Below are 21,843 nucleotides of genomic sequence, written 5' to 3'. Positions count from 1 at the left end.
ACTGTATAAAGCAGCGTCCTAAGGCAGTGTGACATCACCCATTGCGTTTGACTCCAGCCAAATGAAGCTCATCAAGATTAGAGATCATTGGGGCAAATTTGGAGTTGAGTTGCATATTAGAAATTCCGACCACAGGTATCATGACAACCAAAGAACCAATCCAGAGGGATGTGCTTGAATGTAATGGCCCTTCCCGCCCGCACCCCTGGTTTAGAAGGGAGCGGGCACTTAGCAACGCTGCTAATCAAAGCTGTTGCTAACACTAGCGACAGTGACCTCTGGGAAAGACTGCACCTGAATTGGCTGTTATTAATGTTCATATCTTCACTTAGACCAAATGACAAGCCTGACATCAGCTATTACTGAGAGAGGGGCGTCAGTTTCCCAATGTAAAGTGAACTGGAGCCAGAGTCGATGGAGCCAGAAGTGTGCCTATGAGCACTTCCTATTTGGAACGCCGCGGCTAGTCGGTTAGCTATGTCCATTTATATATACAGTTTATGGTCCAAACGTTTGTTTACTACTTTCTACATTTAGAAGATGTCTCCTGAAACTGTTTTCACTTCACTGATGTGCCATGTCAGAGTGAAGAAATGCCAAGTGTCCAGAGATGATTAGTGATTTAAACTAATCTACAAGAAGATTTGAGTTCTTTTGAGTGTATTTTTTTCTTCCATATAGGTTGTCATTCATTCATAGCTTCGATCCTTTTATTGAGAATCTTCAGTGTAAATAGTCATGAAAAAATGTGTCTAAACTTCTGAGTGGTAGTGTTTTAGTTTTACATCAGATTGGATTCTCTGCCCTGTCTTTCTTGAATACAAATTGACATGTCTACTCACATTATCTTTAATAGATTTTAATGACATTACGAGCACCGTCGGAGCTCTTCGTTGGAGGGTTTATTGCACTGCCACTATACTCGAGGCCTATACATCAATGCCTCTTCAAAGAAGAAAACCCTGTAAAAACAAAATGCGTTGCTAATCTTCTGGCATTACCACTCAACCATTATTTGTAAGGCAAATTTTGTTTTGAGCCAAAGTAAGCTAACATGACAAAGACAGGGTCTAACAGTGAATTAAAGTCACATTAGCTTAGACATTCCACGACATTACAATGTTTGGAGGTAATTACTCTGCTCTCAAGGTTTCCACTATCCTGTTGAAGTCATGGCGGATTGCACTATACATTCTCTGAGTTAAATGTTGCCTATTGCAAAACATGTAGGCTACTCCATATGAATGAATGTCTAAGACTGTTTTGGCCTTTTGTGTATTATTATGTGAGACCAGGGGCAAGAGCCAGTTTTTACTATTGATAATATTCTACTTTGCCATGAAAAATCTAAAAGGTAAATTCACATGTTGAACCTGATCTTTTTTTTTTTTAGTGACTAGACTCATTATCCTTACATATTATGGCAAAATTCAGCATTTTAACAATATTCGTTTTTATCTGCCCAAATCTGTATTAAATAACATTGGCCTGCAGAATGCTGTGATGTCATCTGAAACCCAGCAGTATCGCTTTTTGCATCTTTGGCATTCAAAATTGTATGGGACGTGTTTATTAGTTATTTATATTGCATGTTTCAGTATACAATAGTACATTTTTACATGCGTGTTACACAATTTAAAATGAAGGATGTTATCTGTACTTTTATACATTGCCTGGCCAAAAAAAAGACCACACACTCACTGGACCGGCTTTAGCTTTGATTACGGCACACATTTGCTGTGGCATTATTTTTATTTCGCTTCTGCAATGTCACAAGATTTATTTCCATCCAGTGTTGCATTCATTTTTAACCAAGATGTTGCATTGATGATGGTCGAGTCTGACGCTGCACAAAGCCTTGTCCAGCACATCACAAAGATTCTCAATGGGGTTGAGTTCTTTCACAATTTGAGCCCGATGAATCCTGGAATGATAATCTTGGAATATGCCCGTGACATCAGGGAAGAAAAAATCCACTGATGGAATAACCTGGTCATTCAGTATATTCAGGTGTCAGCTGACCTCATTCTTTGAGCACAGACTGTTGCTGAACCTAGACCTGGACAACTGGAGGAGGCTCGCACCTATTTGCTTGGTTAAACTTTTTTTTGGCCAGGCAGTGTATAAAGTATTTAAATTCAAGAGATGTTTTATATATATATGTATACATAGCACATTTAAAACAACTACAGCTGACCAAAGTGCTTCACAAACAAAACAAAAAAAAAAGAAAATTATACAAATCACAAGATACACAGGAAAAGAGATGGGTTTTCAGTCCAGTCTTAAATTGCATTAAAGACTGAGAGGATCTGACAGGCAGAGGGAGAATCAGGAAAATAATGTTGACTTTTAAGTGTTAGGAGGGCAACATTGCTCAGTTGGTAGAGTCTCACAAATCTCACTCTAGGTATAAACATCATTGGTAGAGGGGTTAGACCCACTGACCCACAGGTTGGAGGTGTGAGTCCAGATCCCACAGATGAATTCTGTCATTGTGTCCTTGGCCAGACACACCTTGGCCAGACACACCTTCCTGTTTTGTTGTTATAGCAGTAATGCATTTCAAATCAAAGTACGATATTTTTTGCTAGGGGAAAGGTTCTCATAAAATCCTACTTGCCTTAATTCCACTTTGAATAAAACCAAAAAGATAAAAAGGTATGTTGATGGTGAGTTCAAATGTGTTGAAATAATAATATAATTTGAAGTATTGAATAATAATGTGCAAAACTGATGTCAAAACCGAGCAATACATTTCAGCTAAGCCACTTATGTTTTCGTAGGAGTAATAATGCTATTTTTGGGTTGGTTTCAGAGATTTGGTCATTTATCTCAATTGCATTAGGGCTGAACAGTTTTGATTTTTCTGACAAGCACTGTGATTAGATTTGCAATATATGTTTTAATAATAGGATTCTATTCAAAGTTCATATTTCACAAAAAAGACTGAAAGACTGAACTGACAAACTAATACAAGAGTCACATTTCAGGAACATGTTTGTACAGATCTAAACTACAGGGTCAGCAGTTTTTACGAACAATATGATAGGATTTATTAGTTGTTTGTGGAGGAAATTATGATAAATCAAAAATTGCAGAATTTGCATTTTGCTAATTCCATCTATTAAAATTATGATTTCATTTCGATTGTGATGCATCTTTTCACCCTACACTGCACACAACTAACTTTGAAAACCCAATACTTTCTTAGTTTGTAAAAGTTTAGTTCTTCTTGTGCTCCCCTCATAGCACTGGCAGGGCGCAGAGTCAAAACCGCAGCCCCATTGCGCCTGCTCGCTGCCTGCCACAGGTCACACAGCTCCAGCCCCTCTTTCCTCCAGCCAGGCCAGCCAGCGCTCCCTCCATCTCCTCTCCAGGGAACACACCTCTTCTGCGGCTTGGACGGTGCTCTGTGCCAGCCTCTCTCTCTGCTCTCCACCACGATGCTTCCTGCAATCAAACAGGACTTAGATAGAATCATTTGGAAAGCATTTTGGATTGAATTTCATGTTTTATAAGCTTAAAGCGCCCATGACAGAGTGGGCTACTCATTTCACTCAAACATGGTACACATAATTTTGGTAAAATAATAATAATAATAATAATAATAATAATAATAATAATAATAATAATAATAAACCTAGCTTTCCCTCTTTTTATTTTTTATAACTTTACTTCCTGGTTTAGCATGGGCTATGTCATGGCACGCTTAGAGGTAACTCCATAACTGTTAAACAATGTTACCAAGGGCCAAATCTTGTCTAAAGTACACAATGTTTATGAGTAGACTAATACAAATAAATGGTTACACCTCGATTTTGTTAAATCGTTGTTGATCGGTGCTGATGACATAAGTAGAGGTATTCTGTTTTAGAGCCCAGTGCTACTTCCTGTCATTTTTAACTTTTCTTTTCAACTTCTTTCTGACAAACTGCCACTTAGCTGATGTAAAACTATGATAAATATTTACCACAGGTACTATCCCACCACACCAAGCAATCATTAGGAAAAACATGGAAACCTTCCATATGCACTATAAGGCATTCGGAAGGCTTTATAAAAGACTTATGCAACTTTATGCAAACACGGGTAACAGCCCACATTAGCAGCCTGTCATGTTTCATCACCTTTTTAGTCTAATCAACTTGATCTTTCATCACTAGACAACAACAGTGCTGGAAGCTTTCTTGTTTGAAGTGCATTCCTTCTCACACTCTGACCTAACTTTGTGTATTGGGCTTGGACCTAGTTTAGCTCTGGTTCAGTCCTGAGTTGGAAGTGTAGGACTAGACAACATCCTGATTTAGACCTGGTTCAGTCCTGGGCTTGAAATAGGCTCTATTGCTTAGATCCTGGTTTAGACCTGGTTGTAGACTACTTGTTACCTACCTATGGTTGAATCCTTATTTAGACCCACAAGTCCATAATGATTAAAGTCTGCTTTAGTCCTAGTTCAATTCTAGTTTTTTCTTGGTTTAGACCTGTTTGTAGTTTTATTCCCTGCTCTGGTTTAACTGTTATTATACCCACAAGTCAATTTTGTCCTGACTTAGTCCCAGTTTAGACCTGGTTTAGACCTAGTTCAATCCTGCGTTAATCTTGATCTCGGTTTAGACCTGGTTAAGATCCCTACATTTAACATTTACTAGACCCGCCCACAAGCCTGTGTCCTTGTGTAGCCTAGTCTTGGTTTAGACCTAGTACAGTCCTGGTATACAATTCTGGTTGGTGTAGACCTGGTTTTGACCTGGTGTAGGGTGGCCAGACCTCACTATCTACCCAGAACAGTCCCACTTTTGAGCCCTGTATCCCCTGTCCCAGTAGATTTACCCAAAACCATTGATTTGTCCCAGTCTTATACAAGAAATATCCCAGGTGTCCTTATTTTTGACAAATATGATCCCTGCTAATATTAAAACAGGAATATACTGTCATTTGTTTAGCTAAAATACAGAAAAAACATGGTTTAAAATGATCATAAAGCAAGTCCCTTTTCAGTTTGTCATGTTTCGGGCTTATACAAGTTCTGGTTACTCCTGTTTGAGTCCCGGTCTAGACCTGGTTTAGTCCTGATCCGGTCCTGGTTTTAGTCCTAGTTTTACTCTCACATCCTCACATCCATAGCTGTTCTGCAAAAGCGCGGAGGTCCGGTGCGCACAGCCGTGTTGGTGTGTTGTTCCAGCCGCCCGCTCTCTTCCTCTCCGCGCTGGTGCTTTTCTTTGGCGGACCTCGCGGGAACAGTTAGCCGCGGAACGCACGCTGCCCGCCGGCTTCGACAATGGTCCGAGCCCCGCGGACTGGAGGGAGTCAGGCAGGAAGCGAAAGGTCGAAAAAATAAATAAATAAAAAACAAGTGACACGAAGCTTCCTATTTCAAAAGAATTCAGACGAAGCTGTGATAAGAAGTTTGTGGTAAAAAAAAAGAAAGAAAGTGAATAGAGTAAATAAGGAAATCTCAACTAGCAATTTAAGCTAGTAGGCTAAAACTGAAAAAAGTTTAGCGGGTAAAGGAAACGTTTCTAGATACGCTGTAGCCATTAGTTTAACCTTTTAACTAAGTGGCACAATTTCTACAGGTAATAATACGGTCAAAATATAAAGTTAAAATTAATAACCTATTGATAATGTAATTGAATTTGCAAGAAAAAAGTAGCCCATGTTAGCTAAATTGAAGAAATAGCTTACTTGATAGCTTATTTGATTAGCCAGTTAGCTATTTTACATGTAGCTTATGTAATAACTTTATAAAGATGTCTTAAGTTATGAATAGATCTTACGTTAAACTGTTAAATAATATTTGCATATTTGAAATAGAAAAAAATGCCTATTGTCAAGGTAGAATTAACATTTTTCTTAAAGGGTTTTAACTTGTGTAGCCTGTTACAGTTTTAATTAGGCTAGTGTGACCAGACGTCCTCATATTTACCCGGGACAGTCCCAGTTTTGGACCCCTGTGTCCCATGTCCCTGTAGGTTTACCCAAAAGCATTCATTTGTCCCAGTTTTACACAAGAAATGTCCCAGATGTCCCTATTTTTGACTAATTTGATGCCTGCCAACAGTAAAGAGGGGAATATATTGTGTTTTGTATAGCTAATATACAGAGCATGAAAATTATATATATATATATATATATATATATATATATATATATATATATATATATATATATATATATATATATATATATATATATATATATATAATACAATATACAAGTTAATTTATCCAATTTGTATATTCAACCATGATGCTATCCCAATCAACACATTTTCATTAGGCTGTAGCTAGACCCCTTTGAGCCTTTTCACTTCCTAACTTAAAAAGCCATTTGACACTTATTTAAATGTCGCACCTTAAACAAACTCATGAGTTTTGTGAATGGGCTCATAATGTGACCTCCCAACAGCCTCTACACAGAGGCTGAGATTTCACACTTTTTAATTGCCTAATTCGATCAGGGCTTGTGCGGGCCAGCTGCCGGTTAGCATTAGCTGATAGGGGACGCTCACCTGGCTAGTGCTAATTTTGACAGCAAGTTTTGATTTTGTTTATTGATCAGTCTAACTTTTTAGAATTTAAACTTTTGGATAGTTGTATTATTCTTTTTTCGAAATTGCCTATATGTTATGTGTCCTGTTAAATAAAAAAAATAATACCTCTTCATTAAATTTACTTTTCTTGCACTTTGATCTTGTTTCCAGTCATTCATTATTTTCATTTTTGTTTAGTTTTATTTAAAGGTGCAGTATGTAATATTTTAGCTAAAAATAGATGAAGTAAAAATATGTTTTTTCAGTTTGGCTGTGTTTATTGTACTAAAAAAAACAGACATACTTACTCTGAGCGTGCTTGTATTTCCACAAACCTGACTGTTATTTAATTAGCATTGCAGCTAACAAGTGGACCCTAATTGAAGAGCTTTTGCCTATTTCTTTTCAGAGAGAAGCCGAGGAGGAATCAACACTTTGGGCTTGTGCGAGCAGGGGGAGGCTGCTTCGATGCGTATTCCAGGCAGCACGGACTGGGCTAACCCAAAGGTAAGGAAACGTTTATTAGCACAGATTAAAAGAGTGGCATTAGCTTCCTGCAAGTGTTATTTCAGATACAAAAGATCCATGTGTCAAGTGTGTAGTGAGAAATGTATATTGGAAGTAAAGTAGGTTTGGAAAGAAAGCGGGCAGAAGTATTGTTAAAATGGTTACAATTAATTCAGTTGTTTGCGGGTTATGCACATTTATCTCCTAGTTCATTTTGTCTTGGTTTGAGCATGGTTTTATCCTGGCTGGTTTGGTCCTGACTTAGTCCTTGTTTAGACCCTGTCTGAGTTTAGACTATTGTGCTGTTAATGTATGATTTCCGTATTACTATACATTTTATTAAACCTACATATAATTTCAAAAGTAAAATAGTTTTTTTCAGAGGCAATATGAATATTTTACTACACATACATAGTTAAGATATGGTAGTTTTATATTTGACTTAATTCTTATGACAAATGGTAACAAAAAAAACAAACAAAAAACAGCAAAATCCTACATTTTTTTGCTACACAACAATGGAATGTGTTGAATCTACAGAAACTTAAAAAAAAATGATGTTAACTTAATAAGGTGGTGAACAAAATGTGTTCTATTAATCTGTGACACATTAGCAAAAGTCATTTACATTTAATTTATTGCTTAATTACTTTTCTAGCATGTTATTAAATGTAAGGAAAATACAGGCATTACAACTATATCTTAATCCACACTTGACTCATATGAAATCCCTGCTTGATGAGTAATGAAGTTTTTAAATACTGACCGAAACAATGATAGTGATAATATCTTTCATGTATTTATAAGTACATACAATATTCTGTAATTTTATATTACACTATTGCCATAACAACTCACAAAGTCTAAAATATCAATAATGTGCAATTAGACGGCACAATATATAGGCCTTAATCAAAAAGTAGAAGCCAACATTTATAGCTACGTTTCCAGATGTAATAAAGTTAATTAATTCACAAAATTCTCTGTTTACAGCCTTCTGTAATCAACCACATTCATATCAGATTTTAAAACACCTTACACAAATTGTATTTCACTGTCTAAATACAGTTACATCTAAATCAACGTTCCCTCTCTTTGAACTTGCGTTTCCTACCGTGCGTGTCCTCTAGTGGGCGCTCGTGGTCTTTGGAAAAACTGCCTCTGCTCAGCGCGCTGCAAGAAAAGCTCCACGCTCCTTCGGCTACTGCGACTGTGTGCGCTTTGAGGGATTTTTTAAATATTTTTTTTTAATAGAAATTATGCTTTTTACTTACTTTCAAGCTAATCAAACAAAGTGATGAGCTATTTTACACTGCTAATATTCGTTTTTATAGCATATTGTACAACTTAGCGAATTTGCTGCGTCTCTGCTCGTTCATCATACAACTTTTGTCATGTTAAAACTGTCCCTTTATTGCAATATTCTTGATCATATTTGTGCGTTGAAGTAAATGCGATCTCCTCTTTATATGTCTTTTCTTCCTTCGCTGTGACTCTGGTGCTGAACCCCCCTGTCCTGATTGACAGCGCAGCTCCCCAACGTCTATCCCGCGGCGCGCACCAATCAGGAGCCGTCGAAGAGGCGGAGCCAGCGCGCCGAACACTGCTCAGGCAAATATTCCCAGTCAGTCGCGGTCACTCGCAGTTACTTCGCGTCCAGGTTGGGAGTCAGCAGCAGCAGCAGCAGCGCGGCTCCTATACACAACCCGCTCCTTCAACCCACCACGGTGCTGAGTGCAGTTTCTATGCGGATAAGCAGGACTTGAGCCGCGGGCACAGGTTGCACTTTTGGTCCGCGCCTTTTTTTTGTTTCTCATCTCCTGGACTTCTTCTGGTGGACCTCTATGTAATGAGAACTTCCATTCCAGCTCGTTTGATTTCTCCCATTTTCATGTTTGATCATTTGCTCCATTTTGATCATCCGTTTGTTTTGGTCATTTTTATGCTCACCAGCTGAACACGGGGAATTCTCTCCAAAGTCATTCCACCACCAGCAGCCATCTCGCTTTTTTTCGTTGTTTGTCTAATTCTGCTTTATCCTCTTTGCTCACGCGTCCGGTGGATTGTTGAGGACTATAAAAACGCAAAGGGATTTACTTGCTGCAGTTGGCTTGCTGTTTTTTTTTGCCTCGGCCACTTGTTCTCTCTCATAGGGATGTATGGGAGCAAGGTGAAGAAGTGTGCGCTCTGAACAAGGAGAGAATATAGACGCGCTCTCTTGTACCAACCACGGCCGTGCGCCTTTGGCTTCTGGAGATGCTCTAGCGTCTCTGTACCGGGATATACGCTGAACGGCAAGCAGACACGACCCGTGCGAGGAGTCTTTCTGTTTGTCACCGTTTTTCTGGACACATCTCTGGCACGGATTGCTTGCAGGCGGACCACCATGGGGGACTCGACGTGGAGATATTACCTTGGAGTTTTGTTTATTGCCTTGAAACTGGACTTGTCCCGGGCGCTCATCCTCGAGTCCATATACTGGAACACAACAAACACCAAGTAAGTGCACGGCGCACAACCGGGCAGCCTCACGCGCTCCCAACACACACCATCCACAATTTTAGACACCCAAATGGAGAAACGCTCTACACAAAACACCAAAATTATAGCAATTTAGTGTCTGGTTTTCAACTATCTGCAGTAAAACCTCAGTGTGATTGTGCGTTTATTTAGCCTCGCCTCCCTTTTCTCCGTTTCGTGAAATTATAGTAGCCTTTATGTACTCGATAGACGTGCGTAATGGAGAGCTATATCCACTGCAGTGTTGGAACATTTCTCCACGTTGTTATGCGCGTAAACGTTCAGGCCCCGTATCCAGTCTGGATATATAGCTGCAGTCTGGTGCTTATCGAATAGATCCCCTCTTGTCTTTGGAGTGCGGTTAGCTTTTACGCGCAGCAGTAGATGATGTTGACGCCGTGGGCCCGCTTTGAATGCGTTTTTTTCTCATTGTGCCACTCAACTGTGAGCACTAGAGACACCAGTAAACTCTACAGTGCAAATTTGTTAGTGAAATAAGGCTTGGTAAAATATGGGGATTGTTTGCAGCTCAGGCTGAGGGCTGGTTTCAATGCGCATACGTGGATAATGTATCTCGCAATGGGACAGGTCTGTGGGCGCCGTGGAGCTGGGTTTAGTGCGGGGCAGGCCCAAGGCTGGACACTGGGAAAGTAGAATAGGCGCACAGTTACAACCATTTAAGCGTTGATAGTTTTCTGTTTTGCACATTATAGTCTCAACTCTGCAATCAACTTATTAATTATTTTTTTCTTAGTTAGTAGTTTAGTAGTACTATTTATAAAGTAACCACATTTTCAAAAAGTTATTATTTCAACCTAAATCACAACTATACCCATAAAACAGTCAAAATTAATTTGTTAATTTAGACTTTTTGATTCCTAGTTTTGTTTGACAATGTAGCTAATAGTCGTATATAGACCCAACTAGTTCACACAACTATACAAACTTTTAAACAAGTTGCTATTTACCCAATTGCTTTGCGTGTTTTGACAAAAATAGTTTTGTTCCCACTGTTTTGAATGTGCTAATAATACATTAATTATAAATTCCCTACATAGTATTGTTGATCAGGCTACTTGCAGTTGAAATTGTTGGCCAACTTTGGGAAATATATATAAAAAAACTAAAAAAAAAACAAAACAAACAATAATTAAACTATATTTTTTCAACATAAGTTTTGGCACACCTTTGTTACATTCAGTGTCATTTTAATTTTAGTTGTTGGCAGTAAAATTATGTCAAAACTAAAACAGAACTCAGATCCACAATTGGATCTGGTGACCACTGAGCAGTTATTTTTAAAACATGACTCCTAATACTTTATGGAAGGTTTTGAATAGAGCATTGTCCATAGTTTCCAGGCTGTCTGCCCTGCCGTACAGTGCTAACCCAATGCCCCATCACACACAGGACGTCCCATAGAATACTTGCCCCGCTTCCTGACCAAAAACTGCCTAAAATCTAAATAACCCCTTTTTTGCTATCTGAATTCTACTCATAAATATTCTTATGGTGCTTCATGCGCGGTTGAACCCTTCTCTTGCTTGATAAAACAGCCTGTCTCTCTGCTGCTCTGCCCCTGGCCCGAGCCTGGCAGGGGGCGCTCCTCTTTGTGGGTCGCTTCGTCACGCCTGGCTCCTCAATAACTCAGCTTTTGGCACTAGCGCTACCCCAAATCTTTTCATTTTTCCCCCCATTTTTTTCCAGACATAAGCCAGATAGTGACATCTAACAGGTGTCCATTGTGAACCAAATCTCAATGTTCCAAGCACCTGGGTCTTTGTGTGCTGACTGTGCTACGTGCTGCTAGACCTGCTTGTGCGTAGGGATTTGCAGCTAGCCTCTGTCTCAAAATGTAACAAAGGTCCCTACTGCCAAGGCCATATGACGCCTTTTGTGATGACACCATTTTGAAGAAGCTACAATTAGCGCTTGCTTTCACTCACAGTCTGCCCAAATGGCACTCATCGCATGTGTAGATCAAGCTTGCGTTGTCAAGTAGCTGCTGTCTCGTGACCTTTTGGTGAAGATAAACATTGAAGTTGAAAATGTTAATTTCAGGTTGAACAAGAACAAAGTAGATATTTATTTTTCTGTACAAACTACTTAAAACTATTAGTATTTTCCATTGGTTTATTCTGAGATAATGGTGGGTCTAGCAATTCATATTTATACACTGTATTTAATCACTTGTAGCTTCTACAGCACAAAAATGTACAGATCACTTTACAGTCTACTTCTGTATGTTCTATATTAATGAGAAATATTATTTTTGGATACGCCTACTTATGCTTTTTCCTGGAACCCGTTTATAGGCTATGTTTGTAGTGCCAACTAACACGCAATTTGCGTCTTAGCCTCAGTTTGCCTCTTAGTTTGCCATTTTGCCCCAGGACAAACCACGTCCACCCTCGCACCAAGTATAGATTGCCACAAATGCAACACTACCAGGGCTATGGGGACTGGAGTTAGCCTGTGTGTGCGCATTCTTGGTGTGGGTTAGGAGTTCAGAGCCAATAGGCCGCAGTGGGAGCTTTGGGACGGGACGCTTCTTTTATTTTAGGGAAATACCTCGGCATTGTCTGGTAAATGGGGACTTCAGGTGGTATGCTGTTGGAAGTAGTGAGCAAGAATGGGTGCTCTTGTATGTTTGAGAAGTGGATAGGTTGAAAAAGATGGGAAACAATGATATGTAATGCAGTTAAGCTTGACAAGTAGTTTTGACAAAAGAACTCATTATGACAATCTTAAAGTTAAAATTGCTTGATTTAAGAATGTTCATCTTAATTTGAGTAGATTTCTACAAGTAAAGGAAAATGCAAGTGGAAGAAGTCATATTTCACTTCTAAGAAAAATCAAATTGCGTTTGAAATGAAAGCTAAAATAGGCCTGCTATTCTATTGGCAAGTGAGAATCTTTTCAAATCCTGTCAAAAATCTGCTCCGATAAAGATAAAATTCTTAATTCAAGGTGTTTTAAGTTAATTTAGATCTGTTTTTTTAGAGCAAACGTACCAATTTGCAATGACTTTGTCTAACTTCAAATTCTACAGTTTCAGTGATTAAAAAAGTATAAATTGTTAAGTCAGTGCACTTTCTCTTAGTTCAACAGATAGATTTAAATCTGCTAGTTTGCTATAACTTCACTATTCATGCCAGCTAAGACTCCAGGGCAGTCTAATGTCTTTGTGTGCAGACTGGGAGTAACGGATAAAGAAACAGCCAGCAAATAGCGGAAAAAAAGAGAAAAAAAAAACTCCACAGTTTTCCTCCCCTGCTGTCGATTAGACCTCATTGTCGTTTACCCCCTTACTACTTTACCGCCTTTACTTAAACTTAAGGTAGTCAATGACCCTAACTCCATCTCAAATCTCCCCAAATTCTCCTTACACCTCTTCTTTGCATTGGTCCACCACTAATCCATTTTGTAGTTGGGAGGGAGAAACAAAAGCCAGAGCCTGCTTTACATGCTCTATGTAAAAAAGGAGCGCTCTCCTCTCCTCCACTGCAGTTCATTAAGAGATTACACACAGCAAACCCAAAGGGCCTTTGTGACTGGGCAGCGACGGGGGCACCTCTCCGGGTCTTTTCTGTGAGCTCAGAGGGGGGAGATGGTAGGGGGCGCAGATAGAGACGCAGGTTCATCATGAATTACTGACGAGGCTCTGTTCCCCTCTCCTCCTATCCTCCTCCCGTCGGGCAGAAAACCTCCCGGAGTGCTTCTAATTTAGCCACTTTTCTCCGTGACAGAAAGAAAAATAGCTTGCTTTAATTTGAAGACATTGGGCACAGCGAAGGGGCCGAGGTAGAGGTGAGGGTTTGGGGGAGACAACATGGCACCAAACATGGCGCTAGTTGTTGTTCTCGCCTGGGTTACGTCAATTTTGATAAAAGTTAACTGGTAGGTTGCAGCTTTGTTCCAAGTCAGCATGGTGGTTAGCTGTGAAGTAGGACTGAGCTTAAATCGTTCAACGTATTCTGAATTATAATAGTTAGATCTAAACATGAGTCAAATCGCCCCACATTTGACCCCACATCTTGCACTTTTGATCAAGTGAGGTTGACGATTAAGATATTGCAATGAAAGAATAGGAAGTGAACCAACATTAAAAGACTGGAGCATAAAGCGGGCGTCTCTGGGGGCGAGGGGAGGGTAATTACGCCTGGTCCCGCTCAGATCCCACAGGCAAGGATTTCGCCTAGATGAAAGGTATAGGCCCAGGGCAGGGGTAGATAGTGTCACCCCAAAGCTGCGCATGCATAGGGGGATAGGGTGACAGCACGGATAAAGCCCCCGTCTCGTCAGCCGGCAGAGGGCGAAAGCTGCACCGAATTGTCCCAGGATTAACCCTCACTAGACTGGGCTTGGCCTCCTTTGTCTGCCTGCCTTAATGAATCCTCACATCCAAAACAGTTGCTCTCGGGCTAAAGCTAACCATCCACAAGCAACCCCCCCATGCCCTCCCTGTGTTCGGCCATGTTTGCTCATAACTTCAGGGCCACAGGAAGAGAAAGAAAGGACAACATTATAGGATGGGGATTACAGCGGGGAGGCCCACACAAAGGCAACAAGCTGGAGGTCTAAATACAGGGGTAGCGGAGTGGGGCTATATTGAGATGTGTAGTGACACTGAGGAGAAGGGCGCAAGAGCTGGAAAATACTAGTTTGTAAATGCACTGAAAGAGGTGTATTTTTCAAATGGTAACTGTTTACATTTTTTGGGTAGTGAAAATTATTGAAACTATGTAACAACTGTCATACTACTGCGTATATTAACTTGAAAACTAACTATTAAAAGTCACCACAGTGAAAGAGGGTTGCTTTTTAGTTAAGTTACGGCAAACTTTATTGTCCCTGAAGGGAAATTTTTAAACTTTGCAGTTTTTTAAGTTGTGAAAATATTTAAGCATTTCAACTGTATTATTCTCACTACACAGTTTTATATTTGTCAAATGTCCACCTCCTTGTTCTGCCGTTCACTCAAACATACCAACCAAGAACCCACTCGGTTGCGAAGAAGGCCAAGTCGAAGATAAATGACCAAAACAGATGTCAGCCTCAAAGTTTACTCCCATGTGAAGCACCTGTGGCTCTGATTCACAGCCATTTGGCACCTTTTGCTTTCCCCAGCAGTTAATGTAATTAACGGGTAAGCTATACATATATATATATAATATATATATATATATATATATATATATATATATATATATATATATATAATGTGAAGTATATGTTAGCGCTACTTTATAACTGGAAAATGTGAATAAATTTGTGATGTAACTATTGTATATAGGCTAAAATTGACAATTTCAAAACTTTATACAGCCAGAAAATGGAAATTCACATTTTTTAATTAATTAAGATTTATTAAAGCAAATTTCTTAAATTAAGCTATTTGAAAATCACAACCTAACTTCTTTTCGTAACGATTTTATAACTATCTGTTAAAAAGCTCTATTTTTGCTGTGTTCATTTCCCTAAAATCCTGCACTGCTATCTTTTCCCTTTCTCCTACACAGAAAGCCCAAGGCATTAGCTCGTTAGCATCTGCAGCTGGGTGACTTTGTAGTTTCTTCCAAATACACAAATTTCCACAACACTCGGGGCACCTGCGGTTGTCGTCACATTCACGCACAAAACTAGCGCGGGGGAACTTTTGCTCTCCTCTGAGCAGTTGGCGTGCTTTCGCAGAGGGTCGGAGCGCGATCAAAAAGCTCGGAGCGATTTCGTCTGTCTTCTCCTGCAGGCTGCTGTCACCTCCTCTGATTATGAACGTGTTAGCCCTCATCGCGCGCCAGGACAAATGGTGTGTGACATGACGGAGAACTGACAGGGAAAAAAAACACACTCTTGAAAGTTCTTCAAAAGGCCAGAAAATAATGAGTCCACAGTGAATAGGATCACTTATGTAGTTATGACATTGGAAAAAGTCAGAGATAATTTTTGTGCAGGAGAATTTAATCAAGTTTAGCTTAGGTTACACACTATCGCAACTTGTGGAATTCTTAGATAAGTTTTTCAGAAAGTCCTGCTAGAAAGTACGCACTATGTGGTGGCTATTAGTATTTGTTGCAGTTATCAAAACACAAACTACCTTTATTTAATTAAGTAATTATTTAGGTAATATACAACAACTAAATAATATTATGTATGTAACATGCTGTCCCTGTAGGTAACAGTAAGTTTTTAAAAAGTCCATATTTCACTAATTTAATTAATCTGAAGTAACCAAAATATAACCACAATTAGTGAAAAAAATTGCAGTTAAACATTTGTCAAAAACTGTTTAGCCCATTAGAAGTTAACACTGCTTGTGAACCATTTTAGTAAGTTCGGACCCAACATTATCTCACGCCCTCCATCACAAAATGGAGGCCCTCTTTACCGTGTTTAGTCAAGCTCTCCCATTGATGTCCACATTCTTACAACTGTAACCTGCTTATGTCTTTACACACTGTTTACGCTTAGCTTTAACTGCCTGTAATGCTTTTAACGCCTGATTTGCTGAGCTGCGGCTATAGTCGATAAAATACGACTGCTCTTTGGAATATTTATGTCCCGGAGGAGGAGGAGAAGGACTTTAAAGAAAGAGAGAAGAAAGAGAATCGGGGAAGAGAGGAGAGGAGAGGGGGAGCTGAATGGCCAAGTGTGCCTCAGAGCAGCTAGTGGGGGGGCCCTCTGTTTTAGGATAAGGGGCGGGGGGTCAAACACATTTACAATCATGAGATGCCTGGGCGGGATTTTTATTTGTTTTCACTTCCTGCTCTTGTCTTGTCCTGCTTTTTTCAAGTGCTTCTATTCCTTGTTTCTGTCAAAAACTAGATAGCCAACACAAAGTAGTCCACAGCCTTGTGGTAAAGTAATAGTTTTAATTACAGGTTGGGCAATTAGAGTTTGGGAGCTGGTAACTTTACCCCAAATTGCCATGGAATCTTTGAGTAATTCATCCATTTATGTTCTTAAAAATATAGAAAACTGCCAAGACCAAAATTTTGTTGTTTATTTGCCCTAACAACATAAAACATGTCGGCATCAGAACCATATGAAAATGCAAACAACTTTTTTCATGTTATGTTTTGTCATTAATTATGAATTATTCCACAGTTTGTCAAAAGTAAAAACAGCCTTTCAGTTGAACATGTTTACGCTTTACTGGCAGGCAGTTGGGTAATGTTCATGAAATATTAAATGACCTTCTGTATACATATACAGTTGGTTTAATAGTGCAATGCATCTTAAATAGTTCGTGCAGATAGTGACCTATTTCTACTATCTGAAGTATTGAAACCTTGTTTGTGTATCCACTGCTTTTGTCCATACTCAATCATAACCTCAGGAAACCATGAAATATCTCCCCCTCTGTTTATTCTTTGTTTCCATCCCTTCTTCATTGTTGTTCTCTTTGTTTTGTCTTAATGTCTGTCTTTAGATCCAGGCGTCCCGTACACGACATTCACCTGTCACAGACGCAGGCTCTGCGGGGACGAGGCGACAATCGAATCACTGTCCAACGCGACAATCGCACTCTCCCTTGAGTCTTTTGTCTTTTGTTCCCTCCAAAGTAGCTCATTTTTGCCCTTAATCAGCCTTCTTTGCAAGCTTATCTTAAAACCACATTCAAACAGTTTCTCTCCTTTGTCAGCATTTATTGAATACATTCATTATGCAGCGCTGGCAGTGAAATGGAGACTGGAGCGCGTTCGGCCTGTTTCTGCTCTCGTCCCTTTGGCTAATTTTGAATGGTTGAAGACAGTGAGAGAACAGGATACAAACCTCCTTTATGATACCGGCTTATCTTCCTTTTTAGACGAAAAACAAAAGCAAATGAGGCAGGAGATGTGTTGTGAAAAGATGAGGAATTTTATCTCGAGCTAGTGCTGTTTGTGTTAGCTTTGCCCATTTCCTTTGATGATAGCATCAATGCTAGCACTTCAAAACAATGGAAATTAGTCGCCTCTTTTAAGCGTTTTAGACTTCAGGCAATATATGTAAGCTGTTTGTCTGCATCTAGTATTTCTAACTAAATATACTTTGTTGTTATGACTTTGTCTGGAATGTTCCACAGTATGACATGCATTTATTCAATTCTAAACCCATACTGTGAAAGCAAAAACATACCCAGGGAGACAAGGAGACGGCAACCAGAAAAGTTACATAGTGCCCCTTTAACAAACTCTCTATATTGCTATTCCTATCCATACTACAGTAATTATAGTTTCCGCACATTTCAACCATCAAAATTTGTAACTGTTGTCAATTTAAGACCAGGCCTGACTCATTCCCAACTTTAATGACACATGCAATTTTCCCAGCTTGACACATCCACCATGCTAGCTTGGAGTCAACCCCCTCTCTCCTCAGCGCTTATTATAGTGAACACTTCCACATGAGCCTCTTTAGATAAATAATGGCCACCACGAGCCGCACACAATTTTTATCGCTAGCACATGTACGCGTTCATGCTTCCCCCGCACTGGATAAACACACATGCCTGCCCACACGCATGACTGGGTGCTTCCAAGCGCATCAACACGCATGTATACAGTTAATGCGTACAGCGTATAGGGAGTCGATCTACCCCGCGGGCTTATGGAGGACCTCTCTTGTCTCGTGTCTCTCTCTCCCATGCCCTCTCTCGCTGCTCCAGTTCGATGCCAGATGGCGCTGCAACGCATTGACGTAGCCTCCATATCGGCCCGTCACTGGCCACACTGTGCCACTGCTGAGTGTTGTCCCCGAGGGGCAGAGAGAATGTTCGCTCGCCCTAGTTCTAGCTGCTGCCTGTGTGCACTTGATCCTGTGTGTTGGAAGCTCCTCTCTCTCTCTTTCTCTCTCTCACTTTCGCTCCTCTTTCTCTCTCTGTCAGTGGCTTTACAAAAGACAGAAGAGTATATGAGCTGTCAACAACGTTTACATCCATTAGTCCTTTACCTTGTAATGTTTAACACTGTCCACGTTCTATAGGCAAGGCAGGTTTAATTATAGAAAAGTACTAGGGCTGTAGTCAACTAAAAACATGATTTTTTTTTTTTTTTATGAATTTGATAAAACGGCTACGTATACAGAGATAAGTAAAGAGCTCTATGTGTTCTCCTTTCTACTGTTGTGCTTTCAAATCTTTATAATCTTAATCTAATTATTTGTTCTCTTCTAAAAATTTGGCTGCCTAAGACACCATCAACTGATTGATTGACAAACTTAAATATCCAACCGCAAATGACAGAAACACCACAGTAACTCTCCTAACCGCACATTATTGCCATGAAAGCTGATTAGGACATGCCTTCCCCCCACTGCTATTTCATTTAGCTCACTTTGTTAATTATGAATTTGCCGCTTCTCTTCATCAGTCCCTGGTGTGAAGGTTCCCCTGCGCCCTCTGCGTCTTTGTAGTCTAGAGAAATGAAAGCAAATATGCCATTTATGTAATCAGAATAGCACATGTCAGGCTGTGCATAATATTAACTTAAAGATGGCTGCCTTTTGTTATCAAGCTGACATTCCTTATGAAATCATTTGAATGTATATTTCTATGCATTTGATTGTTATTTCGCATTAAGCCGCAAAGGCCTTCTGGATGTGGAGTAACTGCTAACTGTTTCAGGCATGAGGCAAATTCATTTAGCTGATAAGTACATGTTTTCACTTCCAACTCCTGACCACAAATGTGTGTGTGTCTGCAATCGCTGGAATGCGGCAGGGAGCTCGACACCACCATGAGACTAAATGGCAACATTATTGTGCGTTTTGGGAATGATTTAGGGAAAATGAAAGTGCACTTGGAGAGAACCGCCTTGGGGGCTCTACGTCTACCGCTGTTCCTCTCGCATTGTTTCTCGACTCCCTGTTTTGTATGCCATAGCTGTTCTGACATTTTCCCACCAAATGCAAGCAAGCTGGCTCTTTCCTCCGCCTCATTATCTCAACTTTCAAAATCCGCACATATACATCCCCCTCCACCACCCCACCCTTGAAAAATTAATGAACACAATCAGTAATTACCGCATCAATAATTAACTCGGCTGCTCAAATTTGAAAGATATGGCGGCAAACACTTACATAATGAATGACTTGGCATCTTTTAAAGGGCCTATATTATGTTATTTTCTGATCTATGTTATGATGTTTCCTTATCAAAAACATGTTCTTTTGTTTCATTCACACATATTTAACACACAAATCCTGCATATTTAGGCTGAGTTCTTCTCTCAAACAGAAAACACTCTGTTCCACCTTGTGATGTCAAACTAATGATCCATTTGCCCACAAGAATCCATTTTGTGTGATATAATAACGTTTTTTTTCCCCCACGATCTTTTTTACAGATTCATCCCAGGCCAAGGCGTGGTATTGTACCCTCAAATCGGGGATAAGTTGGACATTGTTTGCCCGCGGGTGGATGGCGGGATTGGTGAAGGCGTGGAGTATTACAAAGTGTACATGGTGCCAAGGGACCAACTGGAAAGCTGCACCATCACAAAAGCCGACACACCACTCCTGAACTGTGTCAAGCCCGACCAGGACGTCAAATTCACCCTCAAATTTCAGGAGTTCAGTCCCAACTTGTGGGGACTGGAATTCTTCAGAGGGAAAGACTACTATATCATCTGTAAGTATTGACCAAAATGTATATGAGTTGATATATTTATTTCATATTAGAAGCATTTTAAGGTCCTTGCAAATCACAAAACGCATATGTACAAATGTCAACTACTTTCTTAAGTTAGCGTAAGTTTTTCCATATACTCAAAACCACAACTTTGCCATTATTTTGTTGGCACCACTATTGGTAAGGACTCTCCCCAAAGGTATAATAAATTAGCTGTTACATAATTTAGGAGCAGGAGAGGACCAGCTGTCTTCAGCATACTTCACATAGCTAGGTGCGACTTGTGCAAAAACTGAATGCCTTCAATCAATTTGGAAAGGTATTTTTACGATATGAAAGCTGTTATTATGCATCCCAAACTTTGAGGTGAGTTCAGGTGTTGTCGCAAAGTGTTCGAAAACAGAAGCCTTGCAAGTCATTTCATTTTAGACCTCTCACTGGGTTGCAAAGTCGAATATCTGTGCCAAAAGTTGTTAAAACATGGTAGAAAGAAATGCTTGAAAAGGTGTCAGTCCACCCACTTAATCTAGCAACTGTGTTACTAAGCATTTGAGGTGAGAGGAGCAATGTGTGTCTGTAGGACTCCAAATGCCTCAAAGGAGTGCGGGCTGTGCTGTTTCTTTGATTTTGGCAGACTTCTCCAACTCTTTGATGTATTTAGACCCATCTGACTTGTGGCATTTGCAAATCGACCAAACCATTATAAAGCGAAGCAGGTACACTCATTGCTTGTGGTGTACGAGTGGCGTCCCCAGAGGAAGTGGAGACGAGGATTTTAGTGACGGCCCCCCAATTTGAAACACGGGAGGTGGACTGAACCATCTGCGCAGCGTAGACGGGGGGGAGCCATCTGTGATGCTCTGCCACTGCCATCTGTGAGCTGTCACTGTACAGGGAGGCCTCATAGTCACTGCGGAACCCAAGAAGGAGAGAAGTTGGAAATTGTCAGTGGATTTTTTTTTTTACAAGTTTAAAGCAATTTGGGGGAGGCAGTGGCGTAGCGGGTTAGGAATTTGATTAGTATGAACCAGAGGATAGTTGTTACATTATTACTTGAGCATATACAGTGATGTTGTCTACCTGGTACTTCACCCCCACTGCCCGCTCGTGTTATTATAATCTGGTTACCATAGTAAGGTCATCCAGCATCAAAATCATATAATTGCCGTATGACTTGTTCACAGTGGAGACTTGAGTTGAAAAAGTGGTCTAAAATTTAGCTAGTATGAACCAGAAGGTAGTTGATTTGAATCTTGCTTGACCATACATATGTATATACACAGAAATGTCTATGTGCCACTTATCCCCCATTAGTTGTTACAGTAATCTGGTTGCCACTGGAAGGGCATCCAGCATAAAAATCATATAATTATCACATGACAGGTTCACAGTGAAGAGGGAAAAGTTGAATTGCATAAGGAAGTTCCTTGGCTTTAAATAAAGTTTCTAATCTTCTAAAGCCAACCACAAAGTACACATTGGGCAATCTCAGCTCCCAAAAAGTTAAATATTAGGATCATTTTCAGTAGATAATCTAGACAAATTTACAAACTATTTCATAAATCATTAAATTAACTCAACATGAATGAGAAATGCCACTGTGAGACCAGTGTAGCAGATGTGTTTTTCTCTTGAAACAGGTTCCCGTCTGCCGTTTAAAGCCCAAACA

At 39.9% G+C, this 21,843-nt stretch overlaps 1 protein-coding gene across 1 annotated transcript in view; it reads left to right on the top strand.

The window, feature by feature from the left end:
• Positions 1–8,679: 8,679 nt before the first annotated feature.
• The window catches only part of efnb2a (ephrin-B2a), a 30,037-nt gene continuing 16,873 nt past the window's right edge, over positions 8,680–21,843 (top strand). Inside the window, exons 1-2 of the mRNA XM_033986980.2 lie at positions 8,680–9,541; positions 19,891–20,174. Coding sequence (XP_033842871.1) covers positions 9,429–9,541; positions 19,891–20,174 — 397 coding nt within the window. The 5' untranslated portion in view covers positions 8,680–9,428. The remainder of the gene's footprint in view (positions 9,542–19,890; positions 20,175–21,843) is intronic.

The sequence above is a fragment of the Periophthalmus magnuspinnatus genome, chromosome 21, assembly GCF_009829125.3.
Source record: "Periophthalmus magnuspinnatus isolate fPerMag1 chromosome 21, fPerMag1.2.pri, whole genome shotgun sequence".
Lineage (NCBI taxonomy): Eukaryota > Metazoa > Chordata > Actinopteri > Gobiiformes > Gobiidae > Periophthalmus > Periophthalmus magnuspinnatus.
The sequence above is the reverse complement of the archived record's forward strand: the minus strand, read 5'-3'. Positions and strand labels throughout refer to the sequence as shown.